This window comes from Aptenodytes patagonicus, chromosome 7, assembly GCF_965638725.1.
Source record: "Aptenodytes patagonicus chromosome 7, bAptPat1.pri.cur, whole genome shotgun sequence".
In the NCBI taxonomy this organism is placed as follows: domain Eukaryota; kingdom Metazoa; phylum Chordata; class Aves; order Sphenisciformes; family Spheniscidae; genus Aptenodytes; species Aptenodytes patagonicus.
Window position 1 is genome coordinate 5,800,065 of NC_134955.1, and position 20,785 is coordinate 5,820,849.

General features: G+C 40.3%; 1 protein-coding gene across 1 annotated transcript; it reads right to left on the minus strand.

Moving 5' to 3' along the window:
- Positions 1-7,391: 7,391 nt before the first annotated feature.
- FANCF (FA complementation group F) lies at positions 7,392-8,782 on the minus strand. The gene has a single exon (XM_076343352.1). The coding sequence runs from the start codon at positions 8,765-8,767 to the stop codon at positions 7,658-7,660; it is 1,110 nt and encodes a 369-aa protein (XP_076199467.1). The 5' UTR covers positions 8,768-8,782; the 3' UTR covers positions 7,392-7,657.
- Between the last annotated feature and the right edge of the window lie 12,003 nt (positions 8,783-20,785).

Sequence of the window (20,785 nt, forward strand, 5' to 3'; positions counted from 1 at the left end):
ACTCCTGCTCATCTTGCAGGTCTGCGCTGCATCATGGTCTCGTACTGAATCCAGGGTGTTAAACGCATCACCCAGGAATATGTGGCCTTGAAAACAGGTCTTTGCAAACCTTACATCAGGAAGATCCAGAGTACCCAGAATCATACCAATAATCAATGTAATAAATTGTTGTTCCTTTGCTTATTTTCCATCCTTTTTTTTTTTAATCCTCACTTTTTCCCCTAAGAGGCCATAGGATTTCACTTGCTTGGTCCTACTTTTAGCCAAAAAACTTTTTCCTGAAATAAAAAAAGCATGTTTTAGGAAGACACTGAGTCTCTGCAAAGGACTGCAAGCAAGCAATGATAAAAAATCACAAAGTGTTGATAAATTATTCCATTAAGTTGATAATCTTACCATAAAAGAAAGATTCAGTTTTCTGTAAACTGTTTCAAGCTTTCACTTCCTGCTGCTGGATCTTATTGGTGCTTTTTAGGTTAAATGATGGTTTGGCATAGCATTTGAAGGTGTGGGGTTTTTTGTCACCTTGTTGAATTTTGGCTCATGCAGTAACTAACTTGTTATAAAATTCATTGTAAAATAGGGGAAAGTATTTACTTGACTACTCCAGTAGTACTAAGAAACTCTAGTTTCACATTATAGAAATTATTTTCTGCACTATGGTCATCCTGGCGTTCTCTTAACGTATATTATCTTTCAACCTGAACAAGTGTTTGCACATTTATGAGGAATAAAAGGGAAGATGCTTGTTGCATTCGGGGAAAAGCATACCTGTAAACAAAAAAGCAAAAGACTTAGGCAAATTGGAGGTGAATTCTGTGCCCAAACTAACCTGAGGCAAATAGACAAATGATGGGTCAGATCATTTCATTGGTAGAATCCAGCAAAAAGTATCTTCTTGCTCAAGAGTGAGTAAAAAAAAAAAATCTAAACATAAATGAAATGATGAAATTTTCTTGCTTATCACTCCCAATGCCTAAAGATCCCTGTGTAGCTGTCGAGACCCTTAGTTTCAGGCAGAAAGCGTTCCTCCAACCTGATAAAAATTTCCAACTCAACAGAATGCTAAGCACGTCCTCACGAGCACCCTCAACCCTTCTAGGATACAAACACAACTGCTTTGGTAGGGGACAAACACTGGTGCCGTATTCTCTAGGTAGGGAGAGAACTCCATGTGTTTTCTCAAAAGTTTGGGCCAGACCAAGCAGCTGACTGTCACTTTTAATATACTGTTGAATTTCCTTACACCTTATATTTTCACTGTGTAAAAGAAATTTAATAAACTTGGAGATACCGTTTACAAGGCAAATTATAAAACACCTGAACTCAGCAACTTTCACCTCAACATTAAGAGTGATGAGGCTCTGAGAGACAACATACACAATTTTTTGTCAATACCATAATGATTTAAAAGCCTCTTCCCCAGGGCATGGCATCTTTTCCTAGCTGAAAGGGCAAGCTTAGGCTATTGCAACATTAAACAGCTGATGAATGACCTTGTTGTCACACCTGTTTTAGGGATTGATCGTGTCCAATTAATTCCTAGAAGAAATCAATCATTCTTAGCTAGCTCATTTACATTAATAAGAAAATATTAATTACTTCACTGCCTATAAGTATTGGAAATAGAGGTTGCATTTACAGTTTGGCCTGCTGGTATTTCAAAAGGATTCATTATCTCCTCCTATGAGAGCAAAACAAATAAACCCACACAATTTTCCCAGTTATTCAGGATTAAAATCAGTTATTTCTCTACGCATTTAACTAACAATTGGATGATATAACAATTAGTCTTGTATTGTTGGCTTATTTTTTATGGGTGTAATTTTTATCATATGCGCTAGAAAGCACATAATCATTTTTTTCCATTGCTAACTTTATGTTGAGAGAAGCACTGTGTACAGAAACTCAAGACCACAATTACGATTTCCTGTTCAGATAGTCATGAAGTCTAACACGCCATAAGAGAAACAGGGATACAAATGTGCAGGTAAAAGCAGTTCGTATCATTTCGCTCCTGGAAATGATCCTTAGGAAAACATTCAAACTGAATCTTCATGGTGGGATTTAAAACTCATGACGACTGCCAAAAATTTAACTAACGCTTTATCAGATGCTGGGATTAGCCTCTTTGTGAGCTACACACTGCGAATAGCCCATGCCTGAGCATTCATCCCAGACTTTCTTCCCAGAGGGAGAAATATAATAGGAAGGTGCATTTCAAGACGAAATTCAGAATTTGATTGCTATATTCTCTGTTCAGTGCGTACTGCTATCATTTCTGGTAAAATGTCCTAGTTAAGGGTTACAGTAAATTGATCTCACAATACTACAGGAATTTATCATGTAATAGAAAAGGAATTTAAGAGCTGAATACCAAATATTATTAATAAAACAGGTCTGTGGATAGAGACAGTAAGGGGATACAGTTTATATTATTACCTGATCCTACATTAAATTATAGAGCTGGTAAAATTAGAATTGCAAGGACAAAACAGACTTTCAATGGGATTTTTCAATTGGAAACTTCTGAGTGGGTAGCACAACAGTGGGTATTTACTCCCTGCATCTCTTCTGCCCCTAGAACCAGCCCACGAGCTCGGCTTCTCCCTTTGGATCAGAAGTCCGAGCCCATCTGTGCAGAGAGACTCTGCTGCCACCCTCTGTGGTATGTGAGATGATTCAAAACACTAACTGTAAGTAAAATGCCAACCACTCTAATTAAAGATTTAGGGACAAAGATCTCTAGTTGTGAAAGAACTGACACAATGAAAAACTATTAGGATATAATTGAATATGGAAAGTAATATCAGTAACTCTAAGGTATTGGCACACAAGGAATTAAAGTGGTGTTTGTACATGAATGACTTCGTTATTGAAGTAGTAGCTACATTAACTACCTTAACGTCTTTTGAGGCTACATTTGAAAAATGATAAAAGAGAATGCATCTTAACTATGTGTTTATCTCTGGTCCAGTTCATTCCTACAGACATCTTTTTTTCTAAGACATTAAAAAAGTATATAGGTAAGGGAGAACAAACACGTAATTTTTTTCAGGTCGTCTATCATCTCTTCATCTGAAATTCAGTACAGGCACATAACTGATTAATAGAGAATGATGTGTTTGGTCAAAATCACATTTAATCCCTCAAGAGACAGATACAATACTGAGAGCAAAGCGCTTGTGAAAAGGATTTATATTAATTTACTGATAAAAAGCTATTTTTCCTGACCATACTTGTGATTATTCAAGTCTATTTTATACCAGGGCAGATAGGATATTGTTCTTTTGCTCTCACCTCTGCGAGAGCAACCCCTATTTATATAAGCACAGTTTCCTACCCTGCACACACAGCTACATTTCTCATTCACTACCTTAATATCCTTGCCTGTTAAACCATCGATCCAAGTGGTCATTAGGGAAGGCAGAGGCTGAGTGCTTTAGCAGAGCGGCCAACACCAAATCAGAAGTCTTTTGATTTATTTTTTTTAATCACGACATTCACAGACCCAATGCTGTCCCCAGCAGTAGGAAAGCTACTCAGTTTTGGTGAAGGGGAAACCTACCTTTTCTCCAGGGCCTACAGAAGGGAGCAGTTTTCTGCGTTTTCTCCTCACCATCTCCACTTGCGTTTTATTTATTTTTCTGTAACTCTGCCCATCAAACTAAATAAGATTCTCAAGCGGATGGTTCCCATGCTAGTGGTGCCTCTTTGCTGTATTCTGCATGGCAATGCTGTGGGGTCTTCACTCGCACTCTGCAACGTGTCATTCGTCCAAACTCTTCACGAGGAACAGAATTTAGCCTTAAATCTTCCATTTTTCAAAAACAGCAGAACTAAAATTAGCCATACAACTTTAACTTAGCTTTCTAGTTAAACAGTACCTGAAAATCCTACTGCCATATGATCAAAATATTAGTCTGTCTTCATGACTTAAAAAATATTCTCTTACACGCAAGAAAAAAAAAAGAAATCACTCGTCATTGTCACTGAAGAACAAGAACATTAGATCCTTATTCACCTAGTTGGGGGGTGGGGGAAAGAAACATTGCGTGCAAAACAAGAATTCATTTTAATGCATTGTTGGGCTTGACATTTCAACCGGACATTCTGAATTTAACACGTGTTCTTTCAGTCACAATCGGGCTCATATATTCACCTGAATGGTACCAATCTGCTTATATTTTTTCCTAAATGAACAATTTATTCTACACCATTTATCCTTATTCTAGTATCTAGATACATACTGCAAATTACTAGAAGAACATATGATTTGTTTTCTTCCAGATTTTGTTTAGTAAGGTTATTACAAGGTAACAGACACGTCACAAGAAAAATAAGGAAAAAAAGCAACTTAGTATCCAGATGCCTCCTAGTATATCACTTGTGGAGAGTTACAGTACTGTTTGACAAGAGGTAAAATGTTTCACCTTTACTGCTTTAAAAAAAAAAAAAAAAATCAGTGGTAGCAAAATGTATCTGTCTTAGCTATTTATTGGGCAAGTAAAATCTTCCTGATTCACTTCACGCTCCTTACCAATCTTCTGAAACAGGAATATAACAGTTTCTTCAATCGCCACTTTAATAGAGAAAATAGCAAAGATCTGTTTCTCTTTATTAGTAAAAAAGGGAAGAAGGTGGTAGGGGAAGAGGCTGCAGCCTGTCATTTCTAATATCTTACTTCTCATGACAGTTGAGATTGTTTTGGTCAAGAGTTTGCAAATCTGGGCTGCAAACCTCAGTATGCAAATACGAGCTGCAAATATATAGAGGGAGGAGGTTACAGACATCACACTTTTTCCTTTCCCGTTTACACTTATATTAAAAATGGAGTTCCAAAAACTTTTAATTAAGCGTCCTTTGCACAGCTACCTGGCAAACTCGACGAGCATTCTGAAATAATAGGGGATGTGGACTGGTGCATTTATTGCAATAAATGCCATATGGATTTTGGAATTCCGTAATCATGGATCTGGCACCTCTTTATAATATATTTGGGACAGACTGAAACATTTTTGCAAAATTGCTATAACCAGGTGCTTCTGCCTCACTGAGACTAAACTACCTTTTACTGTTCAGGTTTCCTATAAGGAGGACAGAATTGGAAGTCAAGTATATATGGTCTACACTGGCCCATCTCTTGCCTGCCCCTCCCCGATTATTTCTTTACTTTCTTAATAAAGTCACACTGAAGGGCCTATTACTTCCTAGCTGCTCCGATAGAAGATTCTGCAGTTGCACTTAGCTAGTAAAAGGTGTAATGATACATTACTTGGAAAGAAAACATCTGTCTTCATGAACTGAATTTTATAAGAGAAAGCTTAAGTTTATCAAAAAGCAAGACTTGACATAGTGCAAGTACGAACTCCCTACAAGCATCAGATTTAACCTAGAAATAGTTAAAAGCTGCTAAAAGACTTAACTCATGGTCAACATGCTGAGTACATTAGAAAACATATCTTCCCTGACAAGCAAAAATAAGACTTAACTCTCACTGAAATTTATCAGAGACTCAGGTACCTGAGAACAGTCAGTTTTTAAATAGTTGAGGTCAATTATCCCTCACTAAGAGAGGGAATGCCAGCAGCTTCTACCCAACTTTTCCCGTTAGATCTCCATGCAGAAGGAGCACTGATAAGGGGTTTTTTTGTTACTATAACATTTGTAACATTACTGCAACATTTGATACTCACCTTTAACATACACGGGGAGAAGGGAATGACTTTGACTAGTATCCTTGGGTATATCATTCATCAGGAGCCTCTGATAGCAATAAGTATTCTAACAGACAAAAAAAACTTATGCCTGTTAAAAGCGTTAAGAACAAGCTCAAGTGCAGAGTTTCCATACCAAATGCCAAAACTACATAACGCAGGGAACTGTGGCTAGACAACATAAGTTCAAACTTCATGCTTTATACTTCTAAGCAGTTTTAAACGCTTATAGACAGTGTTCATATTCCTTTCAATACCACAAAAGTACTGACTCGGTCCTAAGGTCCACTGACATGGTGCTCTCTTAAGACTGACCACCACCACAAGTTCCAGAAGGGGGGACAACCCCATTTAAGAAAGAGCAAGACATCTGCCACAGCTGTAGCTTTTAGAATATGTTCATTTGCAGATCTCCGTAACGTCATTGCCTCACTGACATGATACAGCAAGGAATCCAAAGAAAACAGTCATATTTTTGACAGGAGATTAGCAGCATGTCCTTCTAACTATTTAGAGGGTGCTACCCTGGAATATCTCTTTTGTTTTAGAAGAGGGGGAAGAATAAGAACTTATGTATGTCTTTATTTCTGTACAAGTTAGAATAGGCATTATTTCTTTTCCCAGCTAAACAATATTCATCCCCTTGTACTAATTGTTTCCATTTCAAAATCACGAGATCCCTCCCACTCTACTTTTGTGGTACAGAAATATCTGCCATAGTTGTATACACTATTTTATGTTGTAATACAGACTATTACTCTAGTTAGCTTCAATGCAGTTTATACTTTTTAATATGTTTGGGTTTTTAAGCTTATAAGCAGAAGCAGAGCACCTTCTAACCCTTCCTAAAGGGACTTCATTAACAGAAGAAAGAGAAATGTCTCAACTGATCTTGAAACTATAAGAATATGGGCTACAGGAACTCTTTGACAGGTACCCCACACAAAAGGTTAATGAAGCATAAAGCCTCTCTTTGCGGTATTCACATACACTTCCCCCATCTTCCTCCACTATTCTTTTGTCACACTGCTCACTTTTGGTAATACTAGCTTACAGAGCTAAATATACATGAACATGTTACCTCTGCATTACAATATTCATTTTAAATGACAGTGATAAGGTCAGATAGAAACTACCCTGATAAGTTTTGTTCACAGAAACTGATTAAACATAAAAGAATGAAGAAAAAAAAAAATTGTTATCTAATAAAAAAGTGTGTTGTCCACTCACTTTTCTGTTTCACAAAACAAAAATAAAAATCATGTAATAGACTACGGAAAAAGGAAGAAAACCACACAGAACACCCTACATTTTACTGCAGTTTTCTTATATGATAACATGCAAGTATTTCCTAATATAGCAACTAATAAAACCTTCTAATTTTAGAACTTTTCAATAAGCTTTCCAGTTGGCTTTCTCTCACCTTCACTTAGACCCAGGGGCTAAGTCATGTGCAAGAGCTATAGAAGCATGAAAGTGGCCACCAGAGCAGGCAGCCCAGTGAAGACAACCACTACTAAATTAACCTTGAATTTCGGGGTTTTCATGTTTGAAACGCCACCTTCCCTTTGAGCTTTTGGTCAGGCTCCAACAGTTAGAGACATGACTACCATGACCATATCTGAACTGTAATCTTTTCTAAACAGGAAACTACTCTATATTTGAAACAGAAAGCATTTTTATCGTTTTATTAGGTGAGCAGCAAGTACTGAAAAGGAATACATTTCCTGCAGTGACCAGAATTGACAGTGCAATTACAAGAAAGCACCAGGCCTCCCTGAAAGACTTCACGTGCAGTCAGAAACAGTGTGATCAGCAGTCACAACAATTCTTGGTTTTCAACCCAAAGTGAGGTACGGTTTTCTTGCCTTTCATATCAAATAGAGTTAAGCAGATTTGCTGGATTTCAGAAGTTTTCATGTTGTTTTTGCGTTCACATGTTAGCGCTCTGCTGCTTTTCTCAGATATTCCTCTACTTCCATCAGTAAGTCAGTCCACACACTTAGGCCACAGACTTTAAAGTCTCCCTCCTGTGCCTTCAGAAGTTTCAGAGCAGCCTGGGTCTGCCCTTTGAGTAGCGCAGATCCCTGACAGAGGCAGGTGAAGCGCTCCCTCAGCTCGTCCCAGGACAATTCAGCTTCATCAAAACAACTTTTAACCCACTGTCCCTGCAAGGGGTCATAGAGCAAGTGGCTTCCCCAGCTGGTTAAAAGGTCCAAATAAGGTCTGCTTAACTGGGGATAGTGACCAGCTAGGGAGGCAAGAAGGGAGCCTGGGAGGAAAAGGCAGAAGGCAGAAAATCGCTCCAGGTTCCCCAGCAGCCAGGAAAGCAGGGGCCCGGCAACGGATCCATCTCCTGTTCCACTCGCCTGGTTTCCATCTAGGCTGTTCCCATCCCGACCCCCGCCTCCGGCCTGCTCAGCGCCACTCCCCTGCCTCAGCAGCAGCAGCGCCGCCGCCGCCACCTCGAAGGCCCGGGGCTGGGAGAGCTGCTCCAGGACACCGGACAGCCAGCGCAGCCGCCCCGCGGCCTCCTCAGCCGGCTCGGCCTCCTGCGCCTCCTCCCGCAGCCGGCTCAGCAGCAGCTGCGCCTCCGCTTGCAGCTGCGGCTCCATCCTCTCCGGGGGCCGCGGCGGGCCGCGGGGCAGAGCCAGCAGGCGGCAGGCGGCCTTCCGGCGGGCGAGGAGCACCAGGCTGCGGGGCTCGGGGCCGGCCTCCGCGCCGGGAGACTGCAGCAGGCTGTGGATCAGGCGGCGGCAGGCGGCGGGCGGCAGAGCGCGGTTCTCCAGCAGCGCCAGGCCCAGCAGCTGCGGGCAGCGTCCCAGGTGGGGGAAGCCGAGCTGAGGGCTCGGCTGACCCCGCCGCAGCCGCCGCCCCAGGGCCTCCCGGAGCCGAGGCCGGGTGCGGAAGCGGTCGTGGAGGTGCTGGAAATACCGAGCCCACTCTAGAGCCCTGTCCAGGGTCAGGGAGTCCCAGTCCCGCACCAGCGCGGAGCGGGAGACGGCCAGGAGCGCGGGCAGCTGCCCCACCTGCTCCAGCACGGCCTCCATCGCGGCCGGCCCCGGCCTTGGCGCCACCGGTTTGAGCAGAAGTCCCGCCTCCCGCCGGGAACCGCAGCCAATCCGAACCGGGGAGGGTGGAGATTTGTAAGTCTATTGGCTGAATCTGACGTCAATCCGATGCGGATTGATCTTCCCTTAAAGGAGCCTTTAACCGGCCGCCTGTGTCGGTCATTTGTGTCTAATCCCTCAGCGAAGGGCGGGGGGGTTGGTAGTTGCGCCGAACTAAAGTGTTAAAAACCGAGCAGGATTAAGTTAAAAAAAAAAAACCAAACAAAAAACCCCCAAACAGCTAAGAGTCTTAGAATAAGCCTTAGAATAATATTCCTAAATACCCCTTAAAAAAATAAAGCTCTTCAAGAGCCTGCCCCACATTCCGAGATGTTTCCCCATTCCTGTGGTATGCCCTGTCCCTGGAGGGCAGCCGTGGCTGAGCTCAGCGTGGCACCCCACCAGGGCCGAACCCTGCTCAGCCCACACGGCTGGGCTCACCCTACTGACCTACCAACTAATGACTTTGTAGCTCATTAGGGGTTCCCCAGGGTATCCGGCCTTCCCTGGGTACCAGCACTAGGCCTCTGGCTGCCTGCAGAGGTAATGGCTAACACCTGCCCTGGCCTTCTGGGCACCGACACAGCCAGGGTTTACCCACATGGATGGCCCCCAGAGAGCATGGTGGAAACTTGCTGCAACCGCTCCTCTCTGTAGCGAGGAGAGGCGACCCCTTCTCCCTTTCCCGCCTCTGCCAGCTGAAGGACAGTTTTACATGGCAGGCTAGAGGTATTAACCGTAGCTTGCTTGGAGGATGCAGCCTACCTGTTGGAGCAACTGTTCCCAGGTGCTTTCCTCACGTCCGCCGCCTCGAGGGCTTCTGCTCAGCTGGGCGACAGGTCCTTTCCCTCCATCCTCATCCCCACGACAGACCGGCCATGCTCAGCGTTCCCTCACGGTGTGGAAGGGAGCAAGCCGGCCTGGCTTCTGGCAGTTTCCTCAGGTCCCCCCTGCTCTTCCGCTCCTGAGGGGGTGAAGCAGCAGCCGGAAGGCAGCGGGGCGCTGGAGCTGGTAGGTTTGGGAGTTGCTGAGTGCTCCTCAGGGAGTTCACGAGCTCCGTGGCATAATCCTGGCCACCGAGCGGGTATGGAGGCAGCTGAGAGGCCTGGTGAGGCAGTGGAGAGGCCTGGTGAGGGCTCTGGTGCCGTCAGCTGGGCCCAGAGCTGGGCTGCAGGGCAGTGCCGGCTGCAGCAGTGCCCAGGGTCACCGGGGCTGGGCCTGTGGGGGGGCATTCCCTCCTCACCCATGCCTGGCAGGACATGGCCCCATGGCCCACCCTTTGGGTGGCAGTAGTGAGGGACGACACAAATCCCGCTGCCAGCCTGCCTGAGCAACTACTTTGGTAAGGGCTTTCTGAAAGGCAAGAGCAACACCTGGCAGAGTAAATGAGGTTTGACTGGAATTTATTGCGGGAACCAGCAAGAGAAACCAAAATATAATGCTGTGAGCTACAATACTGTAGGGCAAACCATAATACTTTTATGCAGAACACGTTTTCTTCCATACATCTTAATGCTGGAAATGGTTTCCCCCAAGTTTGTTATCTAAATGAACTGCATTTTTGGGTGATGGAGTGAGTGTGCAATAGACTCTCAATAGCAAATATTCTTTAGCTCAGATAGCAAAGGACACAACTCGTAGCCTCTGAGTTACACCAGACTTCAAACTAACATGGGTGAAAGACAAGAAAGAGGCCCACAACTTGCTTCCACTGCTTTCTTTTCCGCTAAGGAAAACTGAAGCAGGTGAACAGAGCCACTGAACCCATTAGAGTCCCATGCCTCGCTAGGAACATGCTCAGACCTTGTCCCCTGGTCACAGACCCCTGCCCTAAAGGTAACTGCTAGCTGTCGGTGACCAGCTTCTCTAATTCACATCATACTTCCAAAATAAAGCAAAAGAGAGAATAAGAAAATTGTAAGTAAGGGTTTAGATACTAATCTCCCCTCTTCAAACCCTCTCCTGGACTGCCCTGGATGGTTGTTAAGGAAAGATCTTTCTCAAGTACTCTCAAGAAAACAGAGCTCTCATCTGAGCTCTTATCCTATTTTCTTATTTCATTCATCTATTTAAAAAAAACATGGGGTTATAGACTTGATGGTCTAGATCACCTGTAGGTTAAGGGCCTAATACAGGAATTAGAGTGAAATTCTATGGCCCTTCTGGTTGAAGGAGCTCATAACGATCCCTTAATATCTATGAATATAATGTATTTTAAGGTATCATTCTAAAATAGATGTTTTTCTCCTGAACAATCTCTTTTAAGCTTTCTGTTAACTATTTCTGGAGTAATAAACATAAAATTTGATACAGATGGCTAGAGATTTGTTGCCTTTTTAACAATGGAATTGCTTTTGTTATTAATAAATTCCTACTTACCTATCATCTGCCATGCCCGTATACTCCAAAGCATATTACAAACTAATATACATCAAAGAGAAGATGGAACATGCAAACTTTTCAGTTACATACAACTGAGTGCAACACTTTGGGACATTTTACTTAATGCTTTGCTTAAATGGAAAAGTGATAGAAACCTGAAGTGGCTGGAATATGATTACATATTACGTACTTTGGCCTCTCGGTTAGGTTTAATACAGCATCTCTTGAATTAAGTGCTGTGGCATACAGGAAGAAAACAGTTTCAGTGAATTTCAGACCCATGTTCTATTTTAGTGAGGGATATTTCTGGAGGTGCATATGCTCCATGTCATGAAGAAGAGAAGAGATATTTCCCTTTACATCAGAAAACTTTTCACAAGAAATCTTTCACATTATTGGTTTTTTTTTTTTTATTGGATAACATATATGGGTTTATATCCTGTGAATGTCTCTGTATGTTTCAGTTGAAAGAAATCAAATAATCACATTTGCAGCACTAGGAAACTAACAAAAACAGGTTATGAAAATCTAACCAGACTGGAAAAACCACGGACTAATATGGTATCTGGAATACTCTTGCATGTGAAGGGAGATGGCCTGCATGCTCTAATGGGTCTCTGTAGAGCTGACTGAAAAATGGAATTTCCATTTTACAAAAAACTCTGAATATTTCAGCACTTGGTTTTGTCTCAGATTAGGATGAAAAGTCTAAATATCAGCCTTTTTCATCAAGGGGACACAGTCTGATATCTCTGTAATAAAATGGTTCATGCAAAAACACATTTATGTATTTCTAGGTACTGCAGCTGTATTTGGAGTCATGATGGGGCACAGTTGATGCATATAATGAAAAATAGAGCCTGATCTGGAGAACTAGGAGAGTTCTGCATAAGAATGCATTAGAAGATGAATTCAAGGAACAAACAAAAGAAACAAGGTAGCACTGAGACAGTTATGATTCATGTAATAAATTGCTATACTACAATAGCCCTTAAAAATAGTAATTCTTTTTCTACACTCACCATTGAAGGAAGACCCTTTCAACTCTGAGTTTTGTGTTATTATTTGAGAGCCTGGCTACTCTCAGAATGTGTTTTGGGATCTTCCACTGTAAGACTGGAATCTATTTATCTGTTGATTGATCTGCTGATGCTGGTGCCATGTAGTAATCAAATTAAATTGAACAAACATGGTTTCTTTCTCACAGGTGAATTATTTTCCCATGGCTTTTAAGTGCTAGTACTCTCTCTTTTATGATCAGTCTTAGTTTTAGCTTGAGTAGCCCTTGGGTTTTTCTTACCAACAGCAAGATTACTAAGCATCACAGTTTGCATTTTGTAATTACTGTCTATTGACTTATGTTAAGTCTGTTGCTACCTGATAGTATTGCTGAGCTGTGTAGACATTGTTTAAAAACATCTGTACAATGCTGAGTTGGTTTTCTACCTGAGGAATGTCTATGGGGTAGTGGGGAGATACTTAGGAAGTAAGCACTGCAAGACTGAGGAGGTGAGGTAGGAGAGTTAATGTTGGGGAAGGGGATGGGAAAGGTTGGGTCAGGATGTCAGGAGATATGGTCAGAGCACAGAGATGGGGGGGATAGAATGGTGAGTGGATTTTCAGATAGCTGCAGGTCTGTGGGGGGTGCTTTCCTACTTAGCTTGATTACTTTTTAAGAAAAAAACCTAAAAGTTCTCTTCTGGGCCTCGTGTAGGTCTTTGCTTGTTTAATATCAGTCTGCTTCCCCTATTAATGACTCTTGTACTAGTGCCTCGTACTGTTTTAGGCTGTGTTTGGATGTGTGTTTCACTTCACATAAACTGCAGTCTCTATTTTTTTCTAACAAGAAATGGAACCCACAAAGATATCTTAAAGAAAATCATACAGACTACATGTGTGAGTGCATGAGGCTTCCTTCTATGAAGGATGGGGAAATATGTTGAAGTAGAATTTTTCAACTATTTTGAAGAACTATCACTTCATTACACAGTCTGAAAAGTAACCCCTTTGTTCTGTCTGATTTAAAAGCAAAGAAGAAAATAGAAGAGAGAACAGGGTATATTTTGAATTATAGGCTAGAGCACAGATTTACAATTGATTGTTTAAGCTCTCTGCTATATGCTTCTTGCAGGTAGCTATGATACTGTGAACAGGGATAGCCAATGTTGCTTGTGTTGTGGGTTTTGGTTCTGAGGTTTTTTCTTTTTTTCCTCAATAAAGTCTATCTTTTATTTTAATCTGTAAAATGAGCATTAAAATAAGAAAAGAGTCTTCAAGGGTATTCATCTACTGTTGTGTTAAGCTGTAGTAAATGTTTCTCCATTACAGCTTTTGATTGATAAGATACATGGCAAAAAAAGTTGTTGAGCAAGTAAGAATAGTGTCAGTTAGATACAGAATCTGGGAAGTCATTTCCACAGCTCCCTGAAAACAAGCCCACTTTTCAGTGAAGCACTGCAAAACCATTTCACAAGCCCTGCATTTTGTATGAATTACTGTACTGTTTTATCTAAGCTGAGAAGTCAAGTAAAAGATTCATATGAAGTTTTATGGAACTGGTGAGTTTCTTCTCTCTGGTTATGGAGCCAGTAAAATTCACCCTGGCAGGGAATATCAGTTTTGAAGCAAAATTGGTCAAAGCAGCCAGAAGTCTGGATTCCATTGTTGTATTTTCCTTCCTCTCAGAAGTCATATTGGCTGTAACACGGTTATACTATTTCTCCTGAATAGAAATTTAGTACTCTGTTTAGTCAGTATAGCTAGCATTATAAAACTCCAAAATGGTCTTTCCTTAGGTAGGAGGTGTTATTTCAAATTACAAAAATTAATACATTGAGAGAGATCATAGAATCATAGAATAGTTTGGGTTGGAAGGGACCTCTAAAGGTCATCTAGTCCAACCCCCCTGCCGTGGGCAGGGACATCTTCAACTAGATCAGGTTGCTCAGAGCCCCGTCCAACCTGACCTGGAATGTTTCCAGGGATGGGGCATCCACCACCTCTCAGGGCAACCTGGGCCAGTGTCTCACCACCCTCAGCGTAAAACAGTTCTTCTTTATATCTAGTCTAAATCTCCCCCCCTTTAGTTCAAAGCCATTCCCCCTTGTCCTGTCACAACAGGCCCTGCTAAAAAGTCTGCCGCCATCTTTTTTATAAGCCCCCTTTAAGTACTGACAGGCTGCAAGAAGGCCTCCCTGGAGCCTTCTCTTCTCCAGGCTGAACAACCCCAACTCTCTCAGCCTTTCTTCACAGGAGAGGTGTTCCATCCCCCTGATCATTTTCATGACCCTCTTCTGGACCCGCTCCAACAGGTCCCTGTCTTTCTTGTGCTGAGGGCTCCAGATGTATGATCATCTTCTATATTTCTGGCACTAATATTCCCTTTTTAACTGTAAGGAGGTTTGTTTAGCTGCCTCAAATTGCATGCTAGGAATAAGGTTGCCACACATTGTATAGTGACTTATGTATACTGATAATTCTGAACTTGTGGACCATTCTTGTAGAATTTCTTCGTATTTCTGCAACAAACTTTGTGGAAAACTGTCAAGCCAGTACCTGGCAGACTCTGTCACCCCTTCCATAACTTCTGGTGCAGTCCTTGGAATTTTTTTTGTCAATGTAATCTCTCATATCTCAAAAACTAGCAAGGCTGTGGTGGGCTTTTGGAATGAGAACAGAACAAGTGCATGATCAAATTGCATAATAAAGTTATTGAACCTACTCATTTGTACATCAGCATGAGTCTCAGACTGTACAAAAGGCATATCTGTCAGCAGAGGGTTTTCCCCTGAAACCTCTTTTGTGCTATGTTCCAGTTAGGATAGCGTGGTAAATCTTGCATATGCTGATTGTAGTGTATCAATGTATTAACAGCAGTGCCCATTTGTGATGAGTTAGAACTATGATTTGAGTAACTGATGTCAATGATCAAGCAGCAGTTGTATAATGCACTAGAGTGAAAATTGATTGAAAATCCATGTGTTGAAAGAGTGCTATATGTAACATATGTCATTACTGAGATAACCTAAAAACCACTCTAATTAGGAATTTTGCTTATGTCTGGCTATACCAAAACTGAATTTTTAGGAAACTAAACATATAAACAGGCAGACTTTGCTGCCTCGCCCCATTTCTAATTTTGATATATTAGTCAGGACTATACTGGCAAAGCTACTAAGCTAGGGTATAGCTCTTCAGTATTATAGACATAAAAATAAGTAAAATTGAGTGGCAAATTGTGCCACCTTTTCTGACTGTGAATAGTTGATTAGGAGGGGTGAAGTTACTACATATTTACAAAGGTCCCTCTCACCAGATGAGCCACATTAAATGATCATGTGTGTGCTCCAAAACCAGTTGCAGTTGTTAAGACTGTATTAGCTACAACTAGTTTTGTTTGAGCTAATGCATTTTAGCTTACATTTGCTGTGGGGTAAGAGCACGCATGCAGTCAGTTAATGTTGCTCAGCTGATGAATGGTAAGGTATTAAGCTGTGTGCTTTGATCACTTGCCATTGTTTGTGATACCTTTTAGAGAGGTTGCATTTGCTGTCTGTTGTGGCCGTGGGTTTGATAGATCACAGCATGTACTGATTAGAGTATTTGTCCACATGCCTTTTCCCGGGCTTCTTTTCCTTCAAGCCAGGAAAATCCTTACTTACTTATGCTAAGTAATTTTATTATAGGATCAGGTGTACAAATTCAGCCTTCTCAGGCAGTTTGAAGCCATTCCCCCCTTTTTAGGGTACCTGTTAAGAGGTATCTTAAAGAGCTATCTGTTTCAGAGACCATCCTATCAGAATCCTCTGAAAATAATATTCCATCAAGCTTGAGTCATAAAACACTGGCTATAGCTAAAGGTTTGTAATTTTGATATATAATGCTGTGGTACTTGTATGAAGTCAAACATGCTAGGACTAAGCTTAGTCTAGCATCATGGGTTTAGTATTTAACAATGAATTGTCTTTAAGAGTATTTTGGGGGAAAAAATCTGTACATTTAAGAATAGCATCTAAAAATTCTTTCCTACTCATAGATTCTGTGTGTTTCCATGACAGTTAAATTGCTGTCATTCACAAGAATACAGGGACATCTTATAAACACACTTCCATGTTGGAATTGGTTATATTTTTCACTTACATAAAAAGATATATAAAACTCAATGCAAGACAACTATGTATAGAGCTATTTATACGTACGTCTGGGTTCTAATAACATAAGTCGCTTGGATTTTTCACTTTCATTGCCCTAATATCCTGAGAACACCTTAAATTATCAGATACACTAATATCGCTCCTTCATAGCCCTGTACAGTGTCTTTTGAATAATACATGTCTGTGTACACAGAGATAGCTACATTAACACACACACATGCACATGCTGGATAGACATTTCTTTTTTTGAGCAATAAGGCTTTTAAGTATCTGTTGTTTCCATTTTCATGTCTCCAAAGCTTTTATGTGAATTCTTCCAGCACATTTCTCATTATTCTCTCAACCTTTCCTCTGCTGGATGGCTGGGGTTTCCAGACATATAACCTGAAATGTCCTGGGAGAATTTACATAAAAACAATAAAGCCAAGGAAATGGAAACCACAGAATATATACATAAATTTTTTTTCAGTCTTTGCTAAGAAGCTCATTGGTTAATATTTACAAAGGAATTCAATTTTCCATATTAACATCCTTTTCACTGTGAAGCAAATGTGAGAGAGTGGGATGGTAAGAATCATTACTTAAGTGAATGGAGGGTTATATGTTAATCTCATTAATGATTAAAAGATTTTACTTTTCTCCATCCTAGTATATCAAGAAGAAGATCCCATGAAAAAAAATCATATAAATGGCTGAATCAAGCAAATGTTTATGCAAAACTTGGAAGGGATTTTTCTTCCTATTTAAGAACAGTTTGAGGGGTTTTTTGTTTATTTATCTAAACACACATAAAGGAATACTGGTTTCTGTTATCTATACTCATAGCATCCTCTGAAAGCAAATCATTAGAACCGATACAGCTGCTTATAGGATCAATAGTACAGTAAAACAATATTGGTTTCTATTGAGGGCCGCTTGTTAATAATGAGTTGTGTACCTGTCCTGGGAAATGCCTCTGGCAGGTTTTGACAGGACCTTCCTGATGGTCAGCCTCTCGTATCACAGAAACCACTACCATACTGTCATATTGTCCTGATATTGGTATTTTCTGCAGAAAGGGCAGGCCAAATAAACACAGGCTTAAACTTTTTCCTAGCTCCAGAGTTTTTAACTTAATGGTGTTCTTTAAGAAGAAGTTTTTCCCACATTTTACAGAAAATATGGGTATTTAATTAGTAAAAAGGCCCAGAAACCAAAATATTTTGATCTCGTGTTACAGTTTTCCACAGCAGTTAGGATTTGTGTATTTCATATTAATTATCTTGGTTATCTGACTTGGTTCCTGGTCCAGTGCTGAACCACACTTAAGGATTTGTATAATGGTGCAGTTTGGAGCCTTGGTGTATATCCAAAAAGCATCACAATACAGATACCGTGTTAGAATATGCTAGTTCATAGCTGAACCTGAGACACTGCCATTAGCTTTCTCAATAAGACAGGAAATTAGCAGTGTTAAAACAATGAATTGTACTTGCAGAAAAAAATAACAATGAGTTTAAAAAAAAAAAAAAGCAGAGATGAGATTGTAGCACGTAGGATATTTGCATAAACCTAAAAGCCAGCAGAAAAAAATTGCTGTCTAGTTCATACCTGTGGATGGGATGAAGGTGATGGGTGAAGATGAATTCCTAGAACTAAGGAAAAAGTCTAAGAGAGAGGTCTGCTTTATTAAAGGTCCCATTTTTTTGGTACGAAAAAGGTAGCAATCATCCAGTATTAAACCTGGAAATAATAAAATTCATATTAATTCAATTTGTTCTAATGAAAACAGCGAAAACACTATTCTTAGTTGAAACCACTGTGGCGAGCGTCCTCGTATTTCTTGATACTACAATAGCTTCCATTAGTTCGAGAGAAATACGTCTGTAACTGCATCAAGGAATAATTACTCTCTAATGAATGTATTGGAGTTTTATACTCTGCATGGAGAAAATAAATTATTGTTTGTGTATGAGTGTTTTCATTGTTTCGTGTTTTTCTTTCTGTGAAATGCTGATGTTCATGAAGTGTTTAGAAAGAGTGTGAAGTTCTGTTAATTGCTAACTTATGACCCTTGAGGGCTGGAATTGGTTCCCTTGCTTTTTGTAGGAAGAGTTGGATCTAATAGTTCTTAGAAAAGGGACAATACGGAGCAAGTCTTCCAGACAAAACTTGCCTATGATTGACTGTTCAAAAACACCTAGGGGAGTCAGGCGCCTTGCCACAATAGCAAGCCAATGGGAACCAGATGCCTAAGGGTCTTAAGAGCTCTTGAAAACTTGTGTATTAACAGAGCTGCTTGTGTCCAAGTTAGGGATCCTCATTCACCCAGTGAAAGCATCCTGTGTAGCTGGCAATAGTCATGATTGAAGCTTTACACAGGAAATTCAACAGTTTATAATCTGGGTGTAAGTCACCTAAATACTGCAGTCCTAGTGGACAGATGCTATGAACTATAGTATAGAAATGATTCATCCAAGAGAATAGTCACGAGCATTTCCATGGGAGTAGTCTGAGTAATTTTTTAATCTCAAAATTAGATTTGCTTCTATTTTCTTCAGTGGTCTTTGCTATCAAACAGTGATTTCACTATGAATGAGGGGTTAGAATTTTCTACTGAATGAAGTTACCAAATAAAATGACTTGGGATAAATCAAAATGTTAGTTTAGATAAAATCAGTATGTTTTGATTAATTTTTTTGACTTAACTTTTAAATGAACATTTTAAAATGAAATTATTTTAAAGATTAAAAAAATGAAACTTTTGTTAAAAAAATGAAACATTTGTTCAAAAAAATTTTCAAAAAGCATTCTAATGCTGTAGTAATGTTGAAGGAGGGTTACTTTCACCTCAACAAATTTTACTCTAAGCAGAGAATTTGTTTGGGAGGTTTGACTTTGAGTAAGGCACTTTCCAGCATTCCACCGAAGTATTTTGAACCTTCTCTTATTAGTTTGAATTGATGTTCACCGGTTTGAACTGCTTTTCCCTGAATTGATCTATTCAATGGACTTGGAAAAGAAGAAAGGGTCTTGTCAGTCCCTATCCTGTTGACAAGATTGAGATACACGGCCTGGTTCAAAATTACTCTTTCTCTTGCTGGTGTGGGAAGAACTGCAGATGAGGAAGAGCTGGAAATGTAGATACTGCCCGGCAGGATGCAGTGGTTCCTCAGACAGTAGGCTTAGCATGGGCCGATATCCAAGTGGAAAATGTTTGTTTCTCCTTTTGCTTACGTTAGATTGTTTTGTTGTTTGTTTCTCTGAATATATGACTGTTTCTAATAGCACTTTGTTCTTCCTGGTTTCCGAGTCCTTTTCTTTTACAGTTTTTGCAAAGTTTTCACATGGGAATGGTTTCAACATGTGTATTTAGGCTTCATACTAAACACGTAAGGTTCAAGTTATACACAGCACATTGGTTCTAGGTAATTTGTCCTGCAAATAAACACCTTCTGCCTAACTTGCTACTATGGCTAATGCATCACTATCTCAGGTAATTTGAATTAACTAGTTTGGTGGAAAGTACTGACAAAGATATTGGTCAAAATTAACAATATGGATGTTATTTCATTTTTTTTACTTTTACATGTTGTTTTAATTAGTAAATTGCAAACAGTGACTTTAGTCCTGTTCCGAGTATTCCTTCAGTTATAATATTAATGGACATAAACAGAAGTTTAATCCATCAGATTTGGTCATGGATTTCCCATCAAATTTGTCCCCAAAGTGATTCAGCGCCCCAGTTCTTAACAGCTCACTGAACATACCCAGTCAGTTGTAACTGGTCTATATAGAAATTACTGCCATGTTCAGCAAAATCCATGGAATTGTTCCAAATCCCTGGGGAGAGTTTTGTTGAACTTTGCAAAACTGGGGGTGTTTGTTAGATTTCATTTTATTTTTCAGTGTCTTTTCAAGGAGAGGTATTCCAGACTCTTTTTTCTAAAATTTATGTATTGTGAGCCTGGCATTCTTTGTACGTGCTCCACTTTCACAGTAGTGTAAATCTCTTGGCTTCATTAGCATTTCCCCTGATTTCTGTCTTTTATAACATTTCATGAAGAAGCAGCTGGTGAACTCGGTTTAATCGTAGGATATGAAATATGATTATCTGTTCTACTTAGGCTACCATATTTATTATTAGGTTCATAATCTAGTTTTTATTATTAGAGTAATAAAAATTAAAGCTACCCTAAGAAAGTAATGATTTTTATGTATGTCCAGTAAGACTTAGTGTATGTTACAGCAGAAGATGTGGATCACCGGTTATGCTGTGGTAGATCACCACGTATTTTTGTTTACCTTACATTTTTTCTACAGATCAACATTTCACATGCCTAACTACTGGGATGGAAACAAAAAGGTCCTTATGATGGATTCAGACCCTAGCACTTGCATATACTAAGACTGCAGTATGTCAAAATACTGTTTTTTGTTGAAT

Excerpts from the sequence above, each read along its gene's own strand:
- FANCF (XM_076343352.1), bottom strand. The coding sequence starts at position 8,767 with ATGGAGGCCGTGCTGGAGCAGGTGGGGCAGCTGCCCGCGCTCCTGGCC.